Consider the following 26875-nt stretch of genomic DNA (forward strand, 5'->3'; position numbering starts at 1 on the left):
TGCTTGGTTGCTCCACTTCCAACCTTAGCCAGGCTTCTGAACATTTCCCAATCGGTGCGTGAAATCATCTTATCTTCGCATAAATATACCACCAGAAAAACTTATGCTCGTAAGTGGAAACGTTTCTCTTGCTGGGCAGAGTCTAAAATATAGATCCCTTTTCAGCCCCTGTCCACCACATTTTAGATTGCTTAACGAAACATTTTCAGGCTGGGTCCTCTTCTGCCACCATTAGAGTTCAGTTAGCCGCAATTTCAAATTTTCATACAGGCCTATCTGAAACTAGTATTATGTCCCATAAGCTTTGCAAAGCTTTTCTTAAAGGGACTACTTTGCTCAGGCCCACAGTAAGAGATCCCCCACCTCCGTGGGATCTTAATTTGATCTTAGCTTCCCTAATATTGCCCCCCTTTGAACCCGCAGCTTCATGCTCCTTGAAGTTTCTTTCTTGGAAAACCCTCTTTCTTGTGGCAATTACCTCAGCTAGAATCGTTTCTGAACTCTAGGCCCTTTGTGTTCGCCCTCCTTATTTAGTTTTCCATAATGACAGAGTTTCGCTCAGGACTAATCCCTCCTTCCTTCCTAAGGTACCTTCTGAGAGTAATCTGAATCAGTCCATTGATCTTCCGGTCTTCTTCCCAAATTATTCCAACAAAGCTGAATATAAATTGCATCAGTTGGATGTTCATAGACAATTACGTTTCTACTTGCATAGGACTAAACAAATTAGAAAATCAGATCAGCTCTTCCTGTCCTATGCTGAAGGTAAACAAGGTCTACCAGTGTCTAAAGTAACTCTATCTAGGTGGTTGACTTCTATTATTGCTTTAATTTATCAATTGAGGAACAAACAGCTCCCTGCTAAACCAAAAGGCCACTTTACTAGGGCTTTAGCTACTTCTGTAGCTTTTCAAGCAAGATTGCCAATGGAAGCCATTTGTGCGGCAGCTACATGGGCCACTCCCCATACATTCATTTCTCATTATAAGCTGCATGTGGCCTCTAGGAGCAGAGCTGATTTTGGTTCAACTGTGCTGAAGAGTCTGTTCAGATGAGCCACCCAGGACTGAGGTGCTAGGGACGCTGTTCCAATCAGCAAGAATGAAGGCGAGATAGACAACTTAACATTAAGAAGTTATGTACCTACCATGTTAGTTGTCTTTTTCTCGCCTTCTTTCTTGCGTCCCACCCTCCGTCCCCCTATCCTAATAGACTGAGAAGAGTTGCCCTCTGAGTTCCTTTTAGCTGGCTGGGTCTTATCTGGTTTGTTCCCTCAACCTTTTAGCTCTGTAGCTAAACATATGCTGTTAGGACAGGTGTCCTTATATTTTGTCTGTAGTTAGGTCTACCAAACAAGATCTGGGGATCTAGTGCCAGGCATTGTGGGATATGGGGAGGCCTCGAGCCAATAAATAGCTCTCAAGCTTTAGAAGATGGCCGAGTCGGAGCTGAGGATCGGCTCCGAACCCAACCAGCAAGAAAGAAGGCGAGAAGAAGACAACTAACATGGAACGTTATGGTAGGTACATAACTTCTTATTCAAGCTGCTTCTCTCAGTAGTCTGCTAAAAGATCTCCAGTTTGCCACTTGTCTTTTACACAGTCTGGGGTTCACCATAAACCTCTAGAAATCAGTACTAAAGCCTTCCCAGGATTATGTTCTCCTTGGATGCAGGCTTCAGACCAGTCCTACGTTGACATCTCTTCCTACCCCCAAGGCTGTGTCTCTGACAGTCTTTTTCCAGTCTTCTTCCTCTGTTCTGTGTCACGGCCAGGGAATTTTTCAGAGTTGTGGGATTTATGGCTTCCACCATCCCCATGCTCCCCCTTGCCAGGCTGCATATGAGGAAAATTCATTGGTACTTTAAATTCGTGTTATTTCAACATTGCCACCCCTTGAAGTTCCCTGTTCCTTTTCTTGTCTCAAGCATGAGGTTCAGTGATGGACTCATCAACTCTCTCTCAATTCAGGGCTTTCCTTTCAAACTCCAGTTTCCACTCGGGAGATTTTCATGGATGCCTAAGACGGGTTGGTGCCTCTTTTGGTCCCCTAAAGGTCCCAGGTCTCTGGCCTCCTCATCAGAAGTTGGATCATATCACTATAAAAGATATAAGAGATCTGCTTTTGAGTCTGCATGCTTTTCATTCCATCTTTCATCTTGGGCCCCTCATACTCTTCACTGACAGTACCACAGTGATGTGCTATGTCAACAAGCAGGGGGGTACAATTTCTCATCTCCTATGCAGACTGGTCCTTTACATCTGGGATCTAGCTATCCAGTATCAAGTGACTCTTCGGGCAGTTTACATTCTTTCAGAGCACAGTCTAGTGGCAGACTGTTTGAGCAGGTCCAAAACACAATCTCATGAATGGATGCTTTACAGAGGTGCTCCTGGACATTGTCCATTGGTAGATTATTCCTGTGGTAGATCTGTTTGCCTCCTCTCCGAACAGACAACTTCTTCTGTTTTGTTCTGGAGTTTCAAGTCCTCTGACATGGAAAGTGGAAGGAAATATTCCCTTGGAAGGAAATATTTCTTTATGCCCTCCCTTCCTCTCTTACCACGAGTTCTGCACAAGATCAGGCCAGACTTTCCCAAAAATCTTGCTGCTAACTCCCTTTTGGTCCAGACAACAGTAGTTCTCCCTTCTCTCTCACTTGGCCAGGGACAATTTATCACACGTTACCTCACCAGATGCATCTTCTCACACAAGACAAGAGATCTCTTGTCCATCCTCACCTGTCCACTCTTCAAATGACATTGTGGGTGATATAGACTTCTGATACTTTTTAGGCACCTCTTTCCTGATGAGATGTGCTCTGTGTTTTGCAGATGGCCAGGAAACCAAGTACCAGAAAGTCTTATATGTTCAATTAGAAGAGATTTTCTGTCTGGTGCCTCTCGCCATCGGGATCCAGTATGTGTGGAGATTCCTATTGGCTGTCTCTTATTTGTGTGATCTAAATCATGCTGAGTTGGCATATTCTTCATTTAAAGCTCACGTGTCAGCACTTTCTGCTTGTCTGCCCTGGAATCCTCCTCTGACCTCTAGGTTTGAGGTCAACCAATTTCTTAATGGCATCCTTCATATCAGGCCTCCCAGGAAGGCTTCTTCATTGCCTTCTTTGCTCCTCAATATTGTACATGAAAAGTTGATCCGGGCTCCTTTTGAGTCTGCTTCTTCATCTTCCTTACAATATTGTACTTGGCAAACTGTTGTTCTTTTGACTTTTGTTTCAGCCAAGAGTGTCTGAACTTCAGGCTCTCATGACAATTTCTTCCTTTTTAGTTTTTCATAGTGATAGGGTGTCTCTTTGTACTAAGCCTTCTTTTATGCCCAGGGTGGTCAATGAGTTGACAGTCTATTCATTTTCTTTCTTCCTTTTCCACATTCTGTCAGTGAGAACGTGCTTCACACCTTGGATTTGTATAAGACAGCTCAGATATTTAGTTAAAACTAAAATTATTTACAAATTTGAGCAACCTTTTCCCTTTTCATTCCAGGACTTTGGGGTTGGCTGTTTACAAACCATTTTCTTCTGAATTTCTAAGGCCATTTCTTTCTTTTCTTCTTTTCGTGGTGAATTTCTGTCCTGGTCCATAAAGATGAATTCCACTAGAGCAGTTGCTACCTCTGATGCCTTTTTCAAGGGTCTGGATACCAGTTCTATCACTGAGGCTGCTACTTGGCCCCCTGTTCATACTTTCACTAAGCATTGCATGTTTTATATCATTTCAGAGCCAGAGCAGGTTTTGCCAGGGCTATACTGCAGTGGTTTGTGGAGGGTTCCCCTCCTTCTTCTTGAGCTCTTGTACTCTCCCTTAGGTGAAGTATACTGCAACAGTGATATGGAAGGATGTAGTATGGTTATGTAAAATCTTACCGTAACAGTAGGTGCCTTTCTCTTTGCTATTTTAGTATTCACTCCGTCCCTCATTCTGCTTCTGTCCTGACTCTTGCCCTGTGTTCTATTTCTCTCCTGGCTTAGAGGTCTGTTATTTTTCCTTTTGGATGCACATGTTCCTCTTTGTTCCTGAGGGCATTCTTTTCCACCTGAGGCTTTTTTAATTCTGAGGGCTTGTCTCTGTATATCACCTTTATGCTGTATGTCTTCAATGGGGAGCATACATGTGACGTACGGTGGCTGTAAGAGCTGAAGGCTTTGGTATACTGGTCAGATGGGCTACCCCTTGGCAGGAGATCCATTAAGTGAAGAATACTACAACAGTGGAGAAAAGGACATCTACTGTAATGGTAAGACTTTACACAAATGTACCTTTCTTTTTGCTTAACTTCTTCCTTACTTAACCCTCTTTTCTAGCCCCCCCCTCCTTGTTTTTTTTTTATATTGTGAAATTTTCCATGTTCCAGGTACCTTTGCCTGCATTTTTCTTCAAGTAACTTTGCTGTTGCTTTTTTATATATTGATCAGTTTTGTTTTCTCCTTTGTGTAAATATTGTGCCTTATCAGATACTTTTTTCTTTCCCATATCCATACTTCCTCTTCAGATACATCCTGCTCCACTTGCATCTCCTTAACCTATGGATTCATTGTTCTACCATGCTGCAGCACTGGCTGTGCTGTATTTTCTTCACTAAATCCCTCACTTCGCAGATAATCCATGACTTCATTTTCTGTTTAACTTCTACCTTACTAATCCTCTTTACTACATTCCCTCCTTTTTCTTATAGGACCATAAGAGGTTACTAGGCTAATGGACCTGGCTGATCATACCCCACTTTTCCCATTTGTTAGTGCCCACAGACTAGATTGGCTTTGGTATATGCCTGTGCCTTATGGCATTTACAAGCTGCACCTGTCCATAAAGGACACAGGCAACAAGCCAGGTTGAATATGGAAATTCCCATCAATTGATCCAAATTGTGTTTGAATAGGCTTAAAGAACTGTGCTTCACATGAATGGGTAGTCTGTTCTAGAGAAGGGGTAATCTCTGAGTCACATACCTGTCCCTCCAACATGTTTTGTTTATGTCGCAGATGAGGTTTAGATCCTTAGATCGGGTGATTCTAGTGCTGTTTGTTTTGCAAATGTGTAGCAGATCCATCAGGGCTGGATTTGGAGATTGCCTTGTAGATTAGGCATAGATCTCTCATCAGTAGTCTGTAGGAGACTGAGTGCAGAGATGGTGCTTTGAAGTGGTCTGCAGAGGACATTTATTTACACTCTGTATTCTTTTAGTGAGGAACAACCTCTGTGGCCGTTCCAGCTGTCGCAAATGCCAAGTCAGGTACATGAGAATGGGTTATTCTACTCAGTTATTGGTCTAATTAAGGCTGAGTATAGTGTGACTGTGATCTCTTTAGATGTGGATGCCATGCCCTTACTTATAAGTTGTGCTGTGTAAAGGGGTTTTCTCACCACCATGGACATATGCTGACCAGAGTTCAGGTTACTCTCATCCTGAGTTCCCCCAAGTCTGTTAACACTCTCCAAAGGGTAGACCCAGTGGTATCAGTGTTGTAATTTGCAGTTGTGGTTGTCTTCTCAAAGGGTATAATTATGCTTTTTTTTTTCATGAATTGACTTTTGGACCGTGACTCTGGCTCCAGCTATTTCTCCATGTCAGACCCTCTTAGGATTTTGTGATTGCATCAGATTGCAGTTGTCTGCAAATTTAGTGAGCCAAAGGAACTCTAGATTTGTCATAACTTCAGAGAAGTACATTTTGAACAGGAGAGGTCCTAGTACAGAGCCCTGTGGGCCATCACTAGTAACAAGCCTCTTGGTGAAGGTGTATTCCTCTACCTTAACTTCATATGTCTTATCCATGAGCCATGTGGTTATCCACCAGGTGACATAGGGATTTTTGCCTGAATTTATAGGTTCATAGGTATATACTAGCCTAATGACCACCAGGGACTTTATAAGCCTAGCCATGCAATCCAACCCTTTTATGTCCCTAGGTATCATGGGCATTTATTATGAGGGATATGTTAGAAAGTTTGTAAAGGTTATATGCGGGGGTATGTAAGTTATGACAGTAGTTTCTGCCTGTGTCTATCAGAGACAGGCGGGCCAGACCAGAGGTGAATTTCAGAATTCCCATCCATTGGTCAAGGTTACGCTTAAATTGGGTTAGGGATGGACTCTGCTTCACATGGATGGGGGGGGGGCCTGTTCCAGAGCATGAGGATCCTCTTCAGACATATAGCTGTCTCACCAACATGTCATTTATGTCCCAAGCAAATTTTAAATCCATGGAACTAGTGGTTCTGGCGGTGTTTGTTTTGCAGATGTGCAAAAGTTCATCAGAGTTGGATCAGATGATGCCTTGTATGCCAGGCATGGATTACTTCTCACTAGCCTGTAGGAAGTAGAGTACAGAGATTGGGCTTTAAGGTCATCCATGTAGGGCAGTGCGTTTATACCCTGGATCCCCCTGGTAAGGAACCTTTGTGAATATTTTAACTGTTGCATAGGCCTGGTCAGATACATGCCAAAGAGAGCATTATATTTGATGGACCTAATAGGGGCTGAATAAAGAGGCACTATGACTTCATGGACTTGGATGCCATGCCCTTACGTATAAGATGAGTAACAAAATAATTTTCTTACTTCCTTGGCCACATCATGGTCAAAGGCCAGATTACTGCCTACATATGTTCCGAAATCTCTGGCTACCGGGTCAACTCTTAGGGCTTCTGTATTGATGGAATAATTAGTATGAGAGGAAGTTTTCCCAAAAGGCACTATAATGAATTTCTTGGCTTTGAGTTTTAAACTGTGACTTTGGCACTAGTCATTTGTCTGTATTAAACCGTCTTGTAAGATGTTTTTGTCATGGGGGATTCTATGATAACTCCCAACTTGCAGTTTTCTGTGAATTTGGTCAGCCAAAGGCCCTTGACAGTAGCTTTTCCCTCCAAGAAGTAGATGCCAAATATGAGCAGTCTCAGCACATAGCCTTGTTGTACCCCACAGGTGACTGGTCTCTTAGTGGTGGTATCAGCAATCCTGACTTCTTGGGTCCTGTCTGTGGGCCAGCTGGTAATCCAGAAAGTTATGTAAAGATTTATGGCCAGTTTGGTGAGTTTGTCAATTATACCTGAGTGGGGTACTGTATTGAATGCATTAGCCAGATCCAGGTTGGTGGTGTGCACCATTTTGCCTCATCTATTTCCTTTGTTACCTTTTCAAAGAAGTCCACCAGGTTTAGTAAGTATGACCTTCCCTTGAGAAAGCTGAACCGGGTTGTATCCAGTGTTTTAAGGTTGCCAGTCTTTGTTGATCATTTCTATGATAATTCATTCCATGGCTTTGCATATTAGACTAGTCAGACTATTAGGCCTGTTGTTTCTGGGTCTGTTGATGGTCCACCCTTGTGAAGTGGGATAACTGTTGCAGTCCTCCACTCTCGTGGTATAAAGCATGTTATGAGGCTGTAGTTGAAATGTGACTCAATTAGGTCATGTTTCAAGCTATTTAGAATGCATCTTGTTTTTTTGTTGGAGCCCAATGAGGTTGTATTTTTGGCCTTAACGAGCGCCGCTAGGACCTGCTCCCTATTTATAGATGAAGAGATTATGCTAGTAGATTTTCAATGAAGGGTGGCATAGGAGAGTGGGGGTGAAGTTTGAACTGAATTTGTCAGCTGGCAAATTCATTATGTTGCTCTGTTGTGTGAAGGTAGCACCACTGATCACCAGTTCAGCACACTGATGTGTGTGGCCTTTGAAGTTTTGGATATAGCTGTACAAGGCCTTGTGGTTGTATTTAGCCTGTGACACTCTTGATCTCAAACCTTGTTGGATTTAAATAGTCCTGTTAATTTCCTGTTTAATTTAATTAGAGAGCTCCTGTCATTATGGGAGTTGTTCTTCCTGATTTTAGCCTTGACATTTTCCCTTTTGTTACAAGCCCAATTAAGGTTAGGGTTCCAACAGTGTGCTGTGCTTCTAGAGTTTGTTTTGGGCGTACTTCTAGTAAGTACACCAGGCACTATACTCCCATTTACATGGTTGTATGGTATCTCTGTGAACAATTCCACATAGGTTGCTGTGAACTTGGGGTTGGGAGGTTCACTGAATTTTGACAAACTATCGGTCATTAGGATGTAGTTTGGTTTGGAATGCTTCCTAACTGTTACAGGATTTACTGGGTTACCAAGTTGATTTTTATTTTGAAGGAGACAGCTTTGTAGCCCAACCTCACCAGTGAGGACATGACACAGGGAAGGTGCAACTCTGTCCCATATTGGTGAGTACCAGGTCCATTAAGTTTTAACCTATGGTGGGTGTGCACACTATTTGGTCAAGGGTGTTTGTGTTAATTCAGTCCAGGACTAATTGAGCCTCTGAGTATAAGGCAGTGTATGTTCAGTCTGTAGAGGGGTAGTTAGTCTCTCATGAAATGGGTATTTGGTTTAATGGGGAGTATCTCCAGTAGGTTTACCTACTTGCTATGGGGTTTTAGGCATATAGAGGGTGACCTTTAGCTTGCTAGGATATGGTATTGGACTTTGTTTATGGGGATTTGCATGTAGATACATTCCAGGGCTTCGTCCTGTATGACCAGCATAGAGTTATGCTTGTTGCTAATGTAAATTGAGACTCCTCCAGCCTTTGTTCCTGTCTGTGCAGCTGATGATCTAAATGTATGGAAGGCAGGGAAGCCTTACACAGCCAGAGTACTTTTTACAGATGTTTCAGTTATGGCACAGATGGCTATATTCTCCAGAGTGATAACAGCTTTTTAGGGTGTGGAGTTTCTTGTTTAGAGTCCTAGCATTGAGCAGTAACACCTTTAGATTTCTTTGGGTTTCATTTGCTATGTTGGTAGATTTGTCAATTTCGTGTTGCCTAACAAAAGTCTCTAATGGGGTGGAAAAAGTTTTAGCCAATATTGAGAAGCCTAGGTGCAGGTGCAGATTATCCTTTGCAAAGCAACATGGTGGGCTAACAATGTCCTCCCATGCTGACAAATATTGAATCATTCTGGAAAGGCAACAGAAACTTAGCTGATTATTAAAGTCAGTCATCATTTGTTCATATTGTGGCATCATCCTTGGTGAAGGTAGAATGCTGGTCAGTACAAGGCACATACCTGGCTGAGACACAAATTCAGAGAGCTCAACAATGTCTCTTTTTATATAGTCCAGGGAAGTACGTCTCAGGTCATAAACACCCACATGGACTATGATAGAATCATACTGGTACCTATGGTGTAGTGACTTGAGTATGTGCATAACTTTGTGGATTCTGGCTCCAGATAACCAGTTAACCATTAGTAATCTTCTAGTTCAGTCTGGTGAGTAGAGCATCTGTGCATCATACAGTGGAATCCCCTATGACAAGAACCCTGCGTGATATGTTTGCTTGACTAAAGGACTTTGCTATTGGGGCTGCACTAGGTGTAGGCATATACGTGGTGTGTGATTTTGCTTTTGGTGAGTGTGTTAGAGATTGCTGAGGATAGGCATTCTAGTTTATAGACTTAGGAGGTCTTTGAGGCTCAGAAAGATTGCTTTTTAGTGGCTCAGCATAATTTGGTCTGTGTGTGTGTGCTTGCGAGAGAGATGGACACTATTTGAGGTGGTTGTTGTGTGCGTGTTCGTGACAACCTTGTTTGTATGCAAGATTTTTGTCTCCAGTGAAATTATGTATGTGCATCTCTCACATGCTGTGTTTGTTTTGATAAGGATTAAATGGTTGTCTGTGAACATGAGAAAGTTGCTATATTTTCTCAGGATGCCCATATCTACCAATATGGTTATGGAGACATTTGGAAATTGCATATCCATGTTGTCTGGACCTGTATTTGGTGGGCTACTAGTAGGTCATAGACTGGGTTATGTAGAGGTCTCCTTGGGTGGTCTTCCCTCAGAGTGTGGCAAGGCTGCCAAGCAAATTGGAGCTGTGGAGTTTGTAGTAAGTGCAATACTGATTTGCTGGGTGAGCATGTAGTATTATGGAGATGAGGAAAAGAATGGATGGGAAAGTGCTTTAGTAGGTTACACAACAAAGAGGGAAAGGAGGGACTTTGGAAGTCAGATTTTCATAAGGGGTGGAAGCCAAAGACAGCGTTTTAAAACCATAACAAAAAAAGAGTGGGACATTTGGGGAAAAAATTCCCACTGGATCTCTAGTCCTATAGTTAGAATTTCGAAAACTTTTAGCTTAATGTGTCAGTGGGAGGTATTGCGCAAAGAGCAGGGGAAAAAACAGTAGCAAGGTAAACAGAAAAGCACTGGAATGCAACTTTATGCAGGTATATACAGATATTAAAAGGTACTGAAGCACAAATCGTGGAACAAAATTCACAATACTGCCATTACTGCAATCCGACCTCAGACTATTCAGAAATTTACCAGTAATACTGTAATAATTGACTAAATGAAGTTCAAATCTGGCTGTTGATCACAGTCCTGCCACAACTAGAAAGAAAAGCTGCAAGATTGATTAAGGCCCCGGACTGGGTTCAAAATACAAAAATTTACCTTTTACATGTTAATTCTACTTATGGAAATAGTGCAGTATAATGGATATATAATGAAGTCTTTTAGTAATATGCAGTGTTCCCACAACTGCAACTGAAGCTACAAGGCTAAGGTTCCAGAACTAGAAAATACAACCAGATAACCTTTTTGGCTAAAATATGGATAAAAAGCAGAGAAATACACGAAAGTATCACCACACAGGTCACTTTAAGTGCAATTACAACTTAAAATATTGAAGCAGAATTTTAATCATCTTTGTCTTTTTCTTTCGGCGGCTCCCGTTAAGGGTCACCACAGCAGATCATTTGTTTCCATTTCTTCCTGCCCTCTGCATCTTGCTCTGTCACAACAACCACCTGCATGTCCTTTTGCACCACAATCCATAAACCTTGGGCCTTCCTCTTTTCCTGTTACCTGGCAGCTCCATCCTTAGCATCCTTCTCCCAATATACACATCATCCTTCCTCAGCACATGTCCAAACCAATGCAATCTTGCTTCTCTGGCTTTGTCTCCAAACCATCCAACCTGAGCTGACCCTCTAATGTACTCATTTCTAATCCTGTCTATCCTTGTCATGCCCAATGCCAATCTTAACATCTTTAACTCTGCCACATCCAGCTCTGACTCCTGTCTTTTCATCAGTGCCACCATCTGCAACCCATATAACATAGCTGGTCTCAATACCATCTTGTAGACCTCTTTCACTCTTAGTGGGACCCATATGTCACAAATCACTCCTGGCACTCTTCTCCACCCTGCCTGCACTGTCTTCTTCACCTCTCTTCCGCACTCACCATTACTCCGAACTGTTGATCCCAAGTATTTAAACTCATCCACCTTCGCCAACTTTACTCCCTCCATCTTCACCATTCCTCTGTCTTCCCTCTCATTCACACACATATATTCCGTCTTAGTCCTGCTGACCTTCATTCCTCTCCTCTCTAGAGCATATCTCCACATCTCCAGGATCATCTCAGCCTGTTCCCTATTCTCACTACAAATCACAATGTCATCCACAAACATCATATTCCACAGGGACTTCTGTCTGATCTTGTCTTTCAACTTGTCCATCACCATTGGAAATAAGAAAGGGCTCAGAGCCGATCCTTGATGTAATCCCACCTTCATCTTGAATGCATTTGTCACTCCTATTGCAGACCTCACCACTGTCACACTGCCCTTGTGCATATCCTGTACCAGTCTTGCATACTTCTCTGCCACTCCCAAGTTCCTCATGCAATACCACAACTCCTCTCTAGCCACCCTGGCATATGATTTCTCTATGTCCACAAAATCATAATGCAACACCTTCTGACCTTCCCTATACTTTTCCGTCAACACCCTCACAGCAAACATCGCATGTGTAGTGCTGTTTCCTGGCATGAAACCATACTGCTGCTCACTAATCATCACCTCCCTTCTTAACCTATCTTCCACTACTCTTTCCCATAACTTTATGCTGTGGCTAATCAGTTTTACCTCTCTGTAGTTACTACAGTTCTGGACATCACTCTTATTCTTAAAAATCGGTACAAATACACTTCTCCACTCCTCAGGCAGCATCTCACTTTCCAAGATTTTGTTGAGCAATCTGGTTAAAAACTCAACTGCCATCACTCCTAAACATGTCCATGCTTCCACAGGTATGTCATCTGGAACAGCTTTTCCATTCTTCATCCTTTTTATAGCTATCCTTACTAATCCATTGCACTTCCTGATTCACTGTCCCCACCTCATCCAACCTTCTCTCGCTCTCTCTTTCTCTTCATTGATCAGCCCCTCAAAGTACTCTTTCCATCTGCTCAAATACACACTCCTCTCTCTCTTTTGAGTATGTTTCCCTGTTTATCCTTTATCATCCTAAGCTGCTGCACATCTTTTTCAGCTAGGTCCCTCTGTCTAGCCAATCTGTGCAGGTCCTTTTCTCCCAGAAACAGAATTTAAATAAAAGGCTTTTTTTCTTCCGTTTGATATAAAGCTTGTATCTCACACCTGTCAGAGTCAAACAGAGTACGACTTACATTTGTGAGTTTATCTGTAATAATACCCAAGTGAAGTATGATCAACAGTTTGATAATAGGTCTTCCAATATAAAAATAGAAACCTTGAAAAATAGCAAGTAAAAGTTGTCAATATGGGTAAAATTCACTTACTTGCTAGTCACTGCAATGCACCAATCTTAGCAAAGTAGAAGTCTGGAGAAAGAAAGAGATTAACAACTAAAAAGGGGAAGAGCCTTACAGCTCTGGTATTTAAAAACACATGGACACAACAGTTGCATCTCTGGAGTTTCACATGCCAATCTTGGGCTTTGTAAAAAAGGAAATGCACTAGAGACTACAAATGCAAGCAAATGCAGGTCTCCCCCTTTTTCTTGTCAACCTTTAAGTCGTTCTGTAACTACAGATTCCTCAGATTTTGCTTGGGAGTAAAGGTGGCAAGGCCTGTAGCATTTTCAAATACACCAAAGCATGTAAATTTAAAATTGACATTGGCTGTGATCCATGCATTAAAATCTCTCGTTCATTTATGGTCCCCAGGATCTCTCCAGGTTATTACAGATAATACCACAGGGATGTGGTACATCTACAAGTAAGACGAGATTGTACCCTCTAGGCATGTTGGCTGTGATAACTTGGAAGCTAGCTCTTCAGCACTTTTCATCTCTCCAAGCATCTTACCTTCTTTCGAAGCAAAGTTTAGTGACAGACAAGCTGAACTGGAGCAAGAGAGAACCTCACAAATGGAAATTAAATGAGAGAGTCTATCAGGAGTTGATTCATTTGTGAAGAACACCACAAGTAGATCTATTTGCCTACTTTTAATTCATTCCCTCCAGTACAGCTCTTTGGAGTGTGCATCTTTAACTCCCAATGGGTGTGGCTTGAGCCTTAAAAAAAATGAAGTTATAACTTTACATGTCTAACAAACACTCATTGACAGAAGTCAAATATCAATACAGTTGTGTTGGACAATATATATTCTTCAAGATAAAATATTCTGATACATTCTGTGTAACATGGTTTTGGAATTATTGATGCAAATATGAACAAGCATTATCTGACGCCTAGAGGCCCACTAGGAGGTAACTGTAGAAATGCCTGGAGGCGCACACAGCTGTAATGAGGTAAAAGAGATGCCATTCCTTTGCCATGTAATGAAAGGTTCATATCCAGTTACATCCAGGATAATTCTGAAGTTTCAGAAGAACTCTCCAAAAATGTGTGGTGACCCCCTTTTGGCCCAAGCAACATTGATTCTCTCTTCTGATTGGACTGACCAAGGGCAGTCACCATAAGCTTCCTCGCAAACTGGACCTACTCGCACAGGATGGGGGGTTGACACCCCCAGTCTCGAACCTCTTCAACTGACTGCCACAACATTTCATTTCTAATACCTTTAGGCACATATTTTCAGAGGAAGTGCAGCAGGTACTAATGGAGGCAAGAAATTTTGCTACTAGAAAACCTTATATTGGCAAATGGAAGAGCTTTTTCTGATAAGGACGTGGTTACTCACTTGGCACCATTCACGCATTATGTGCTCAAATATTTGTGCGCGTTACTAGGCTCTAGCCTTTGACACTCCTTTATCAAAGTACATCAGTCATTTCAGCATATCTGCCCATGAGTCTTCCACTTTCTTCAAAGTTTTTAGTAAAACAGTTTCTGAAGTGTGTATTATGCTGAGACTACCACTCTAACAGCCTACTCCTTCCTGGGATATTAACTTAGTGCTGGAAAAGTTAGCCATATCTCCATATAAAACTGCACATCAGGCAGATTTAAGTTTCTTTACGTGGAAAACTTGTTCTGTTTATTGCTCTGACATCTTCAAGAAGAGTATCTGAATCGCAAGATTTCATTGTTGGTGAAAGCTATATGTTTCTCCTGTAGAGATAGGATGTCAATAAGAAAAAAAGTCTCATTCATATCCAGTGTTGTTTTAAACTTTACATTGAATCAGGCTGTCGATCTCCCAGTGTTCTATCCTGACCCTCAAAACCAGTGATAAAAATTCTATTTACTCTAGACATGTCTATGCAGCTCAGGTACTATCTTGACAGAGCCAACTCCTTTAGAAAAGCTGATCAGGTGTTTATTTCTAATGTTGGGACTGAGAAAGGGCAACCCGAGTCATAACAGACTACTCAAGATGGTTGTCTTCAACTACTATTGCCTTTTGTCATACCCGCTATGATAAACCAGTTCAAGGCAGTATCAAGAGGCACTATACTATTGTCTTCTTTGATGGCATATTGAAAAGGGGTGGACTCAAGAAACATTCTAGAGAGAGCTACATGGTCCTCTGTGCATACCTTTTAAAGCATTTCATACTGGATTCCTCTCTCTTGATTCAGGACTGGATTTGTTTGGATCATTCTCCAAGGGTTTCTGGATCAATATCCTTCCTCCTCCCAGGTTGTATAGGCTTTGGTAATCAACCCATATAGCCTAATGGCCATTGCAGCAGTGGGAATAAACATATTACCGTTGTGTAAGTTGCACTTACCCATAACAGTAGATGTCAGAATTCTGCACTGCTGCAGTAGCCTCCATCCACTACTATGTATAGTTTTTGTTGGCAAGTAGTTTGTAGGTGATTTCTTGTCTGTTTACTTCAGAATGAGTGTGCTACTTAAATATTAGGCAAGAAAGTCGTGCAAATGTTGTACGCTGTTAATAGCAGATGATGTTCTATCTTCAGGACTAACCAATCAGTAGACACAACCTTTATAGTCTAACAGCTGCAGAAGCAGCAGTGAGAAATTCAAATATCCACTGTTGCGTGTAAGTGCAATTTATACAACTGTACTTTTGCATTCATTAGCTTAGCTAAAGGCTTCTACAAAGAAAGTGGTAAGCTTCTGTACCCCCCCTTCCCTGGCTGTTGACTGTTGTGATTGGCATTCTTGATGGTCTCCTTTCCTGGCAGGGCTTTGAGTTCTGTAGTAGTGTTGTACGAGATTGCAGTGAAGCATTGAAGTTGTCAGTAAGGACAAAAGTTCAAACTTCATGAGCCTGATGTTTTTCTGCTGCATAGACAGAAATAACCATTTTAAAATATCTCTTAGTTAATACTGTGCCTAGACGAATTGGACTGTTTAACCACCACTGTTTTCTTCCTAAAATTGATTATTACTGGACTCGGTAGAATTAATAACAAAGAGTACTGGTAGCCCTAGCTGTATATGAAGTGTTTTGTGTGGGATATGTAGATATAAAAAGGTTGTAAATGAACAGCTTATTTCTCTGAAAGTATCCTTTGTTACCGATAATTTAAAATATAGTGTTTATCTGATTTGTTAAAAATGTTATACAGTAGATTTTAAAGGTGGATTTTTGTGTGCACGTTCCCTAATACAGTACTCTCGGTTAACCGGTACCCATGGGGATTGGTAGATGCCAGATAACTGAAGTTTCTGGTTACTTGAGAGTTACTATTAAAAATAGGCCTGACTAATACTGTACCCTATACTATTTGCTTGGTTTAACTTGTTTTTTGGTTGTGTATGTGTTTATAGGAATATAGATATAGATGTGTGTTTATGTAAATATTTCTAAAGAATGCTGCTAAGACAAAGCATTCATCATACCTGTTGACTAACAGGAAGACATCTTGGTACCTGTAATGAAAGAAATAACTACAGCTTCCTTATTCTCATCGCTGCAAAGTGCAGAAAATGAACTTAACTTTGGACAGCTGCATCTCTCAAAAGAAATGATTACAACCCTGTCCTCATCTCCCCAAAGTGGAGGAAATAAACTCAAGTGCTGGTAGCTATAGCTTTTACAAAATTTGTAGGTTTAGCCACCGTTTCCTCCTCTCCATAAAACTGAGAAATCAATGCATCAATCTCAGTCTCCAGTTAATGGAATCTGGAAGTTTGCCTTCCACCTCCAAAAAAATAAATAAATAAAACAGAAAACAAATATTAATTAATAAGTAAGAAAGAAAGAATAAGTAAGAAATAAAGAAAAAAAAACTCATTGCTGCAATCAGCAAGCATTCATTATCATTCTTATGTACAGAGTAGAACACGTTGACCCCTCAGGCAACAGATTGGAAAAAAAAAAGTCAAATAAAACAAGGTCTAGTATGGACTAAAAAAACGGGTATGGCTTTTGAAGTGCCAGTCAACTGGAATCACTTTTTTTTAAATAAAGTGACTCCCACTGACTGGAGTTCAGGCAACCAGTTTTATTTTCTAAAAAAGTGACAGAAACTGCATCCTTCTGAGTTTACTGTGCAGGTGTCAGCTGCTTGCATAGTACATGCCTTAGACGTTCCTGTCCCAGGTGGATTTGCAGAAGAACGTTTAAAGTTCCTTTATGCGGTGACGTTACTTAGAAAAGGTAAGTGACTTTATAAATAATACCATTGGGTAAAAGCTGTTTGTAGGTAATGCTGGATTTACCCATGGCTGGCTTTGTTTGTTCACTTGGGCTTCACCCTCATGATCAAACCACTCTACCCATGAGTAAATCAAGCATTTCCAAGACCCTGGTTATGAGTTATCATTTCTCTGATTATAACCAACTTAGTGTTTGAGAAATGAATGTCAAAATATTCGCCTTGAGAGTGGAGTGAAGCAAAGCTGCATGAAAACCTTTGCTCTGCAAGTCACTTGAGAACCCTAGTAGCATATGTTGGTGTGTTTACCATTGTGTTTTGCATTTACAGGTATCATCCATGATGGACATAATATAGACACATCTGTGACTGGGCAAAGGGCCGATGTTGGTGCCACAGATACCTCTGATGGTGATAACAGCAGGTGTGGTTGTGGATTCCAGTCAGGAGACGTAGTGACATTATCTCTGTCACTCCTGGGTGATGAGACAGCTTACACACAAGCTGGAGATACAGTCAGACATACTGAGGCCACTGGCTTTACAGGGTGATCAGCCAGCATTTGCAGAGGGCATGAGAAATTCTCTGGATGATACACTGTGTTATCATGTCAGTTGTCACCTGTGTGAATGATGCTAGATGTGACCTTCAGTACTCTCCATTGCGTTGTATTCATGTGATGTGTGATGCACTGTGTGATCAGGCCATGCAAGGACTAGCACAGTCTGACAGTAACACTGCATGTATCATGTTTATTCTGTGTGGCACAGTCACTTTGACTGTCATGCCCATAGTTGTTTGGCCATGTTTTCCACTTCACCGCAGTTGCTATGCAGTTTGCCCATCATTACTTGCTGCTATTCCTAATTGTGCATAATTTTGCTTATCTTACTTATCCTGTCCTGTTCCTGCTGCTGTGGTGGCATCTTGGACATGTCCTAACTGAAAAATGTCAAGGGGCTGACCAGTTTGTTTCTGTAGAATCATGTTATACAGTGTGACACATACAGAAACCAGTTTGCTGGCCATGTCAGGGTTATGTTATAATTTCCCACCAGATATGTCAAGGCAGCAGACATGTACCTTTAATCACCAAAGACAAATTCAGTAGCATGTCTTGTTTCAACGTGGGAGACACTGTATGATTTTTCAGTCACAGTTTCAGAATGGAAGAAAGCAGTTATGAGCCAGGGCTTCATGGGCTATCCAGAATGACCTGCAGTACACAGCAAAACATTTTTGGGTGTAATGGTCACACGCAATGTTTCACAATTAATAAATATGTATTTTCTGCACAGCAAGCCTGTACTTAACCTAACAACCACATAGCCATGCAAACATTTTTGGGTGTAGTGGTTACAAGCAATGTTTACACATTAATAAATGTGTATTTTCTGCACAGCAAGCCTGTACTTAACCACATAATGACATCGGTCATGTTTCAAAAGTTTGAGTCATTGCAGCTGCCAGAATGCTGCAGATACACACGCACATTAGAGATAATTTGTATGCATTTCATACTGCTAGATAAATCCGGGAATAGTTGTCCTTCCTGCATACATATGCATGGGAGTATGAGCCAGATGGGGCCCAGCTGCCACGTATGTACACACTGTGATACCAAATACCTCATGGAGGGATGAGGTATTACACACCTCATGCATAGTGGAGGCTGTCTCTCCTCTGCTGTACTAGAGAGTCAGATATACTCATCCATATGCATTAGTATAACATCGACAGGCCTAAGTATTTGTTAGACAGACGTCTATGCTATACCTAACATGTTTCACGTTTGTTACTGGAAGGTCATAGTAGCTAAAATAATATGTGGTCCACATAAATTATTTTCTACAGGGCTAGGAGTACTATCCAGTCCCCTGGATTCAACTTAGACAATACAGGTATACTAGACTCCTTATTACATCCCAGTCTGCTCAGAAACAGTCAGACATGTTCTGGTGAGTTGTGTTATTTTGTGTTATCCACAGATAACTACTGTTTAAACCTTTATCATACATTGGTTTTGCCGTGTCAGACAACTAGAGCAGCTCCATTTTTGGCAAGAATAAATGAGTGCTGCTGAACACAGATCACTGCCACACCTAATATTTTGCCAGCAAGTAATGCCTGAATTTTCCTTGTGCTGTGTGTGTCTGCAGAGTCAGGTAGTTAAATGCACAAACTGCTGTACATATCACTATGAATTGTGATAATCTTTTCCCAGCCTACATGTGCATGTCATTCCTACCTCATTTGTTTGCATGACTTCTTAGAAATTCATCATGTATGGGTCTAGGATCTGACATCGGATCCGAGCCAGTTCACCTAGCCGACAGCTTAGCTTAAGCTCCGCCCCTCCCATAATGCTCTGCTGCCATCTAACCCCTCAGATCTTGTTTGCCACTTAGTCAGTCAGATGCAGATTGCTCAGCTCCTCATAGTTTCCTGTAAGTGACTTCATATTTTGGGTTTTTCTTGCTAATTTTCTTGTTAGTTTTATCTGTTTAGCTTAATTTTCTAGCCTAGTTAGGTAATCCTTTTTCTTTCCCTTCCTGTTGGTCATTTGTTTTCTCTTGGTTCTCAGCTGTTTTGGTCATCTGTTGGGCCCTTTTCTGTTGACTTGGTTTTGTGGATTAGGAACCCCTTTTCCTGGCTCCTCCTTTGGATCTAACAATTTTCTGACTTTTTTTATTAAGTATTTGTTGAGGCTTTATTTTAGTTTAGTGTTTATTAGTAGTTTCACTGTGTAGTTGTTGGGCGGATCTCAGGGCTTCTGGACTTAAAGCCTGTTTTTTCCCCTGACTCTTCTTTAGATCTTCCCTTCGGCTTTGATCATTCCCGATGTCTGACAAGCCCTTAGGGTTTAAAAGGTGCTCCTCATGTGGGTGGAAGACCCCAGGGCCCTGGGCGACCATTATAACAAGCTCCTACTAAAAGGTATGGTTCAGGGGGGGCCCTTAGTTAAGGAATCCTCCTCCATGCCAGAACCCTCTGGACATGAGGAAACCTTCTTCTTCCTCAGGGGAAGTTTCCTCTAAGATAGATAGGCTGTCAGATCCCAGATCCCTGCATCCAACTGCAGCCCTAGCGGTGTTGGATCCGAGGGTTTAGGATCCAAAAACTTCTAGAGTCAACTCTGGATTCGGGGCTTCCACTCCCAGCCTTTCAGATCTGAGGGTTTCAGGTTCGACTCTCGGATCCAAGGTCTCCGGATTGAGGCCTTCGGATCAGAGTTAAACCAGACCTGCCATGGATCTGACCCTTTTTGATCTGAGGTATTCGAGAACTGTTTCCTCGGATCCTCATATTTCCTTTTTTGCACCCTTTGCAAACATTACAAATGATCAATGGGTGCTAAGAATCATATCCATGGGCTACTGCATTTCCTTTTCAGACCCCCCACCAAGAAACAGAGTTCTCCCAGACGTGCCACCCAGTCAGAGTGAGTTAGCCCACCTTGAGGTCACGAACTTCATCCAAAAAAGAGCGATCCAAAAGGTCCCCACAGGACAGAGAGGATCCGGAACTTACTGACACTTCTTTTTGGTACCAAAGAAAATGGGGGACCTACGTCCCATTTTGGACTTCGGTTACTTAAACCTGTCAGTCAAGAAGTCTCAGTTTTGGATGGTCACTGTACAGTCCATTGTGCCTGTTCTGCACAAGAATGACTGAATGTGCTCTGTGGATCTCCAGGACATGTACTGTCATATCAAAATAGACAGGTGTTCCAGAAGATTCCTCTGCTTTTGCTTAGGAGCCGAGCACTTCCAATTCAGAGGCCTGCCCTTTGGACTCGCCACAGCCCCCTGGGTGTTCACCAAATACATGGCAGTGGTGGCAGCTCATCTCAGGCTGCAGGGATTCCAGGTGTTTCCCTACCTTGACAATTGGCTCCTTACAGCTCCCACAAAGCATCAATTAGTGGAGAACACACACTTTCTTCACATTCTCTTCCATCAGTTGGGGATAACAGTGAATCTGGCCAAATCTTCCTTGACCCCATCTCCCCCATCTCAACATCTGGAATTCATAGGCACTCAGCTGGATACTACCTCGGAGTTTGCAGCTCTTCCTCTCCAATGCGTGCTTCTTATCCTATCTCACATTCACACAGTTCTGGAGCAAACCCGTCTTCCAGTGTCACTTGTTCTGAGGACTCTAGGTTCTATGGCAGCAGCCATTCATCTGGTTCTGCTGGCCAGATACTACATGAGAATGCTACAATGGACCTTGGTGGTTCAGTGGTCTGCCCTTTCTCATCCCCTGTCAGTCCCTATTTGTCTCACTTTGATTTCTTAGAGACATCTATCATGGTGAATGCATTTCCCCGGACCTCCTAGCTGGCAGGTAATTTTCTCCCCCAGTTCTGATGACCACGTTGACCATGGATGCTTCCCTCCTAAAGTGGGGGGCAATTCCAGGGGAACACTGTCCAAGGGACATGGTCCCATTCAGAGATCAAGCTGCACATAAATGTCCTAGAGATGAGAGCTGTCCTTCTCTCATTGCAAGCCTTTCAGGATTGCCTTCCTCTGGGGACAATAGCAGTTCACATAGACAACATGGCTGTTGTGTGGTACATAAACAAGCAAGGTGGCACATATTCTTATCTGCTTTGTCGCAAGGCCATGAGGGTTTGGGAATGGGCGATGTCCTTGGGGTGCTTTCTCCTTGCAACACGCATTCCCGGAACATCCAACGTGGTGGACAAGTTGAGCAAGGGCTATCCTGACCCCTCATGAGTGGTCCCTGAGTCCTTCAGTGGCAAAGTAGATCTTCCATCGGTGGGGCCAACTGAGCTGTGATCTATTTGCTTCCTCTCTCATCCACAAATGCAACAATTACTTTGGCTTGAATCCCTGGAGGGGGAGTCCCGCAGGGAAGCCCTGGTTTATGATTGGCCTCTGTGTCTCCTTTATGCCTTTCCACCTAATTCCGAGAGTTCTTCAGAAAGCAAGATGCCTCAGGATGCAGTTGATCCTCATTGTGTGTGGTTCCCTCTCCTACCATCTTATCTGAAGCAACCTCCTTGGGTGCTCAGATCTGATCTCCCATCTGTCTCTCCATTCACCCCCCAGATCTGCAGACCCTCCATCTGACAGCTTGGTTTGTCAACTTTCAGTGATTATTGCTAGGTCCAGGCTTGCATCCACTGTGAAGGGACATTATCCTTGCTTCTCAGAAGTCTTCTACCAAGAGAGTTTACAGAAGTAGGTGTAAAAGATTCTCTATCTGGGCTAGAGATTGGAGTCTTGATCCTTTCTCGGCTCCTATTTCTGACATTCTCCTGCTCTTGGCTTCCCTTTTTCAGAAGGGTGCTAGTTTCTCTATAATCAAAATCTGTTTGGCATAAATTTCTAATTTTCATCACAATGATGACCCTACCTTTTATTCCCGGCTCTGCAAGCCTTCTTGAAAGGTGTTTTTTTGTTCCCTCCTCCAGTCAAGGACCTGTCTCCATCATGTGATCGTACTCTGGTGCTACGGTCTCTAACTAAACCCCCTTTTGAGGCTGCTGCATCCTGTGACTTTACGTTCTTTTCTTGGAAAACTGTCTTTCTAGTGGCCATAACTTCGGCAAAAAGAACATCAAAATTGCAGGTTTTTACCATTAAGCCTCCTTACTTAATATTTCATAAAGATAGAGTGCCCTTGAAACCCAACTCTTTCTTTATATCGCACGTGGTCACTGAGGCGAATCTCAATCACTCTATCCAACTTCGTGTTCTTTCCAAATTATGCTAACAAGGGGGAATACATTTTACATACATTAGATGTTCATCGTCAGCTTCGTTTCTATTTGCACAGAACTAAACCCTTTCGTCTCTCAGACCAATTGTTTGTGGCCTTTTCATTTAACAGGAAAGACCAAACTGTGTCAGATTACTGTCTCCCATTGCATTTCTTACCTATATTCCTCATGTGGTTCTCCTTTGCCTGGGCCAGTTAGGGCTCATTCTACCAGGCTGGTGGTCACTTCATCTGCCTTTGTAGCCCGTCAGTCTTTGGATGACATTTGTGCAGTGGCAACTTGGTCCTCTCCTCATACCTTCATCTCTCATTACAAACTTGACGTAGTTTCTAGAGGAAGGGCTTCCTTTGGCTCAACTGTTCTTCGGCATGTCCTTCCTCGAGGCCATCTGAGAATTTTGGGTAGCTGGGAACTCTTACCCATACCTGATGATTGGTGACTAGGATAACATCAGATTAATAATTATGTACTCACCATAACGTGGTATCTGTGTTATCCATAGTCACCATTTATCACAGTCCCACCCTCCATCTCCCTTCCTGAAGGATTGGCAGATTTTTGATGGACCTAGTCTGGTGGTGGGTCTCTTCTGTCTGTCTTCTTTCTCCAGGGCAAACTCAATCTGAGTGGTTAGAGGGCAGCAGAGCATTATGGGGGAGAGGGGCTTGAGCTAAGCTGTTGTCTGTGTGCCGGCTCAGATCCTAGACCCGTACATAATGAATGGTGACTACGGATAGTACAGATACCAAGTTATGGTGAGTACATAACTATTATTTTATGCAGTCATTTGTGTACAGTGGGATACAGTGTGAGCTGTTGTGCTATTACTGTGCAACTTGCGTCTTTGATTTGACCATACACTAGGCTTCACTGGTAACCAGAATGGCACTGTGTACTACACAGTTTGTTTATAAATCTAAGCCCTTGTCCTACCAGGTAGGTATTGTCTGCTTTTCCTACATCACAGGTCCTACAGATCTACCGCTAATTAATGTAGTTGGGAGCATGAAAGACTTGTTTGAAAATCACACAGCATACAAGCAGAGGTTATAGTTATTGAACCTTAGTCTGATGAAGATAATGTCTTTGTTGGTATTTTTAACCGGATTGCTGTATTACAAAGTCACACAATATGTTTCTCTAGAGTTACAGTGTTAAAAAAAATCTGATTCATTAGCAGACTTTTTTTTTTTTTTAACAGGAAAGCCATTTAATTTAACACTGAGCCAAAATTTGTGCCTCAACAAAAAATCCCTTCAGTAATTGATTTTATTGATTGATGCCAGCTTTCAGATGTTCTGCTCTTGCTTTCAATACCTTCTGCTCTGTAAAAAATACTGTGTTCTTATGACTATTTGCAGTTGAGTTTTTTTCTTCCATCATGCTTTCCTTTGTCATGCACAGTAAAGGAATTGGAAACTGTATGTGTATGAATTGGATATTAAGGTTCTTCTGATACATTTGACCTTTTTCACAGCTCAGACATGTGGTAGATGACTGTTAACAGTGTGTTAGTTTTAAGATGACTTTTTCTTCAAGATTAACAATGTGTATTTTTTTATTCTTAGCTATCTTCCCTGGTTTGAAGTTTTCTATAAACTACTGAACATCTTGGCTGATTACACAATCAAAGGACATGTAAGTTTTCAAGAAAATATAAACTGCTTTTTACTAAAAAAATATATCCAAATGTAGGAATTCTGGTTTACTATAAATGTATCATTGCCAGTGAGGACATTTTGTTAGTGACCACTTAAACAGTGTTACAGTACATTTCTGTCACTAGAACATGAGATTAATACAGCATATTATGTTTTGCTAGACTAGCTACTTGTAATTCCATTTGGGTGTACAGATTATCTTACATTCTCAGAACAGTAACGTTTTTCAGGCAGTTTTCTGAGCGGTATCCCTCCATTTGCACCATAACTGTGCTCATGGGGTGGTTTCCTGCTCCTTATCCACATCTTTCCTGCTTTCATCTTGTCTGTTTCAAAAAACTGAACATTCAGAACTGGGTTTATTGGACTAGTTTGTTTTTTTTTCAGAACCTTTTACTGTATGTCAGAGATAAGTGCAATAAGACTAGTGTTAAACGCAGATTGTAATGAGGAATCCACTCAGGAAATGTCTGCCTTCTGAAATGTTGCTGTGACACCAAACTGCTCTTTACACCATGTATTTATTCTTGATCCATATTGTGCTGCTAGAAGAGGTACTTGTATCCAGTACAGAAAACTTTAACCAAAATGATAGCCCCCATGGTTGTAGTTTCTATCAGATAAGTATATTTGTGCATGCCAAAACACACTATGAAACACTGCCACAGAATCAGATTTCTGCACCGTCCTTCAGCCTGTTGAGGTTCTTTCTGTTTTGACTATCTGAGTGGTTTCCCCTAGCAGCAGTGATGGTTTTCTTTAAGGAGCAAGGTTAGCTTTTATTGACTTTGAGTGGTCATCTTTTGACACTGCTTTGAAAGGGTAAGGTTGCAGTGATGCACTCTGCAGTTATGGACTTGACAACAGGCTAAGTAGTCCAGTTTTCTCCCTTGTTGAAGCCTGCATTTTGTCATGTAGATCTGTCAGTGAAGAACATTCCAGTGATTTCAAGCAAGTCTCCTACTTTGGCTTAGAATTTGGCTTGAATGAAGATCATGGTAGCCGGTTGGTCTAGACATCACAATTTTCTGTTATAGACTTGTCACTTGATTTTCACTTTTTTCAGGTTCATTTGTTCTTACCTTTCCTGGGCTATGTTTCAATACTGCTTCACTATTGTTACCTGTATGGCAATAATTGCCAAATAGCTGCCACCATTTGGGGGTCTTTGTCAAGTCTTTTTCTTGTATTTATCCATATCTGCATAGGCTGTAAAACCGTCTTAACCATATTGTGGAAAGCAAGCTGTTTTTCATTACTGTCAGTTAGTGCTACATGTTTAAAAAGAAAAGTCAAATGGCTCCCACCATTTGAGGTCCAATCAAGTAATTTTTTTTTACTTTACCTATTTTCTTAGAATCTGTGAAATGTCTTAACTATGTTGTGGAATGTAAAACTCTCTCTTCATTCCACTCACCTGAGCCTCTGGGAATTGTAAGTACTGCTCCTCTCACCTTTCTTTCAGGCAGGCATCAGTGTTTACTAAGCAGTTCCTCCTCTTCCTATCCCAGTTTAAGGGTCAAGTGTTGACTTTCTTCTTTTATCTCTGAATTATGATGCTGTTATAGTTTTCTTCCTCCCTACTGGGAGACCAGTATAAATGTGAGATGGCACCATTTTTTGTCTCTTGCTATCCCTTGAAAGACTGCATCACTTGTGAAACATTTGGCCAGTTTTCCGGCTGTGAAAGATGCATCTAAACAACAGTGTTCCCCAAAAGTGGATCTAAGGACATCTGTTGGTTAAACAGGCCAGCATTGGTAATTACCCCCACACAGAAAAATATATTTTATTTTATTTATATATATATATATATATATATATATATATATATATATATATATATATATATATAAAATAAAATATATTTTTCTGTGTGGGGGTAATCTGGCAGATTTTAAAAATTCCCTTCGGAGTACTTTGGTTACAACTAAGGAAATGATTCTTTTGAGCTGGGATTTAGCATCTGAATTGCTCAGACATAGTAAGGCCTTAATAAGTTTAATGCTTTTGGCTGTGAAAAAAGCAATTGCTAGAAAATGGAAATCAAAATCTAAACCAACTGTAATTGAAGTACTGAATAGTGTAAAAAAGATAAATAAAATAAAAAATCGGAAGTGAATTCTTCAGATGAAGGAAGGAGCAAATTAAATAAATGGAACAGAAATAAATGGAATTTGTGGTAACAGTATATGCAGAATAGTTTATTATCATTTGTTTACTAAAAAAGTTTGACTGGACCACGAAAGGCCCCTTTTTAGTGGAGGCCCGTAAAGAAAAAGTCCACAGTTAATAAATCTTACAAGATTTCATACAATACAAGGCATATAACATACAGCATAATACAATACAAGGCAAAATAGCAAATGTTAGGTATGACATGCAAGGTATTCAAGATACAAAAATTAACATATAAAAAAACCAAAAAAAAAAAACAAAGAAAAAAGATGATGTAGATCCTGGAAATCATTATATTCCACTGAGTAACATTTCAGTTTTACTGTAGCAACAATGATGATTTTTTTTTTTTGTTAACACCATTATTAAATTTTACTTGAGACAGGCAAACTTACCAGGTAAAATTACTTGGCAGTGGAGAGACCACAATCAAGAAGGTACAATCCAAGTAAAATGCATTGTAAC

At 41.4% G+C, this 26875-nt stretch overlaps 1 protein-coding gene across 4 annotated transcripts in view; it reads left to right on the plus strand.

Moving 5' to 3' along the window:
* Nucleotides 1–26875, plus strand: part of DENND1A (DENN domain containing 1A) — a 4751104-nt gene that overhangs the window by 1984905 nt on the left and 2739324 nt on the right. For all 4 annotated transcript variants that reach the window (XM_044058260.1, XM_044058262.1, XM_044058261.1 and 1 more), the window contains exon 6: nucleotides 24140–24209. In XM_044058260.1, coding sequence (XP_043914195.1) covers nucleotides 24140–24209 — 70 coding nt within the window. The remainder of the gene's footprint in view (nucleotides 1–24139; nucleotides 24210–26875) is intronic.

Source organism: Protopterus annectens, chromosome 16.part0 (genome assembly GCF_019279795.1).
Source record: "Protopterus annectens isolate FY-2018-M chromosome 16.part0, PAN1.0, whole genome shotgun sequence".
NCBI classification, from domain to species: Eukaryota; Metazoa; Chordata; order Ceratodontiformes; family Protopteridae; genus Protopterus; species Protopterus annectens.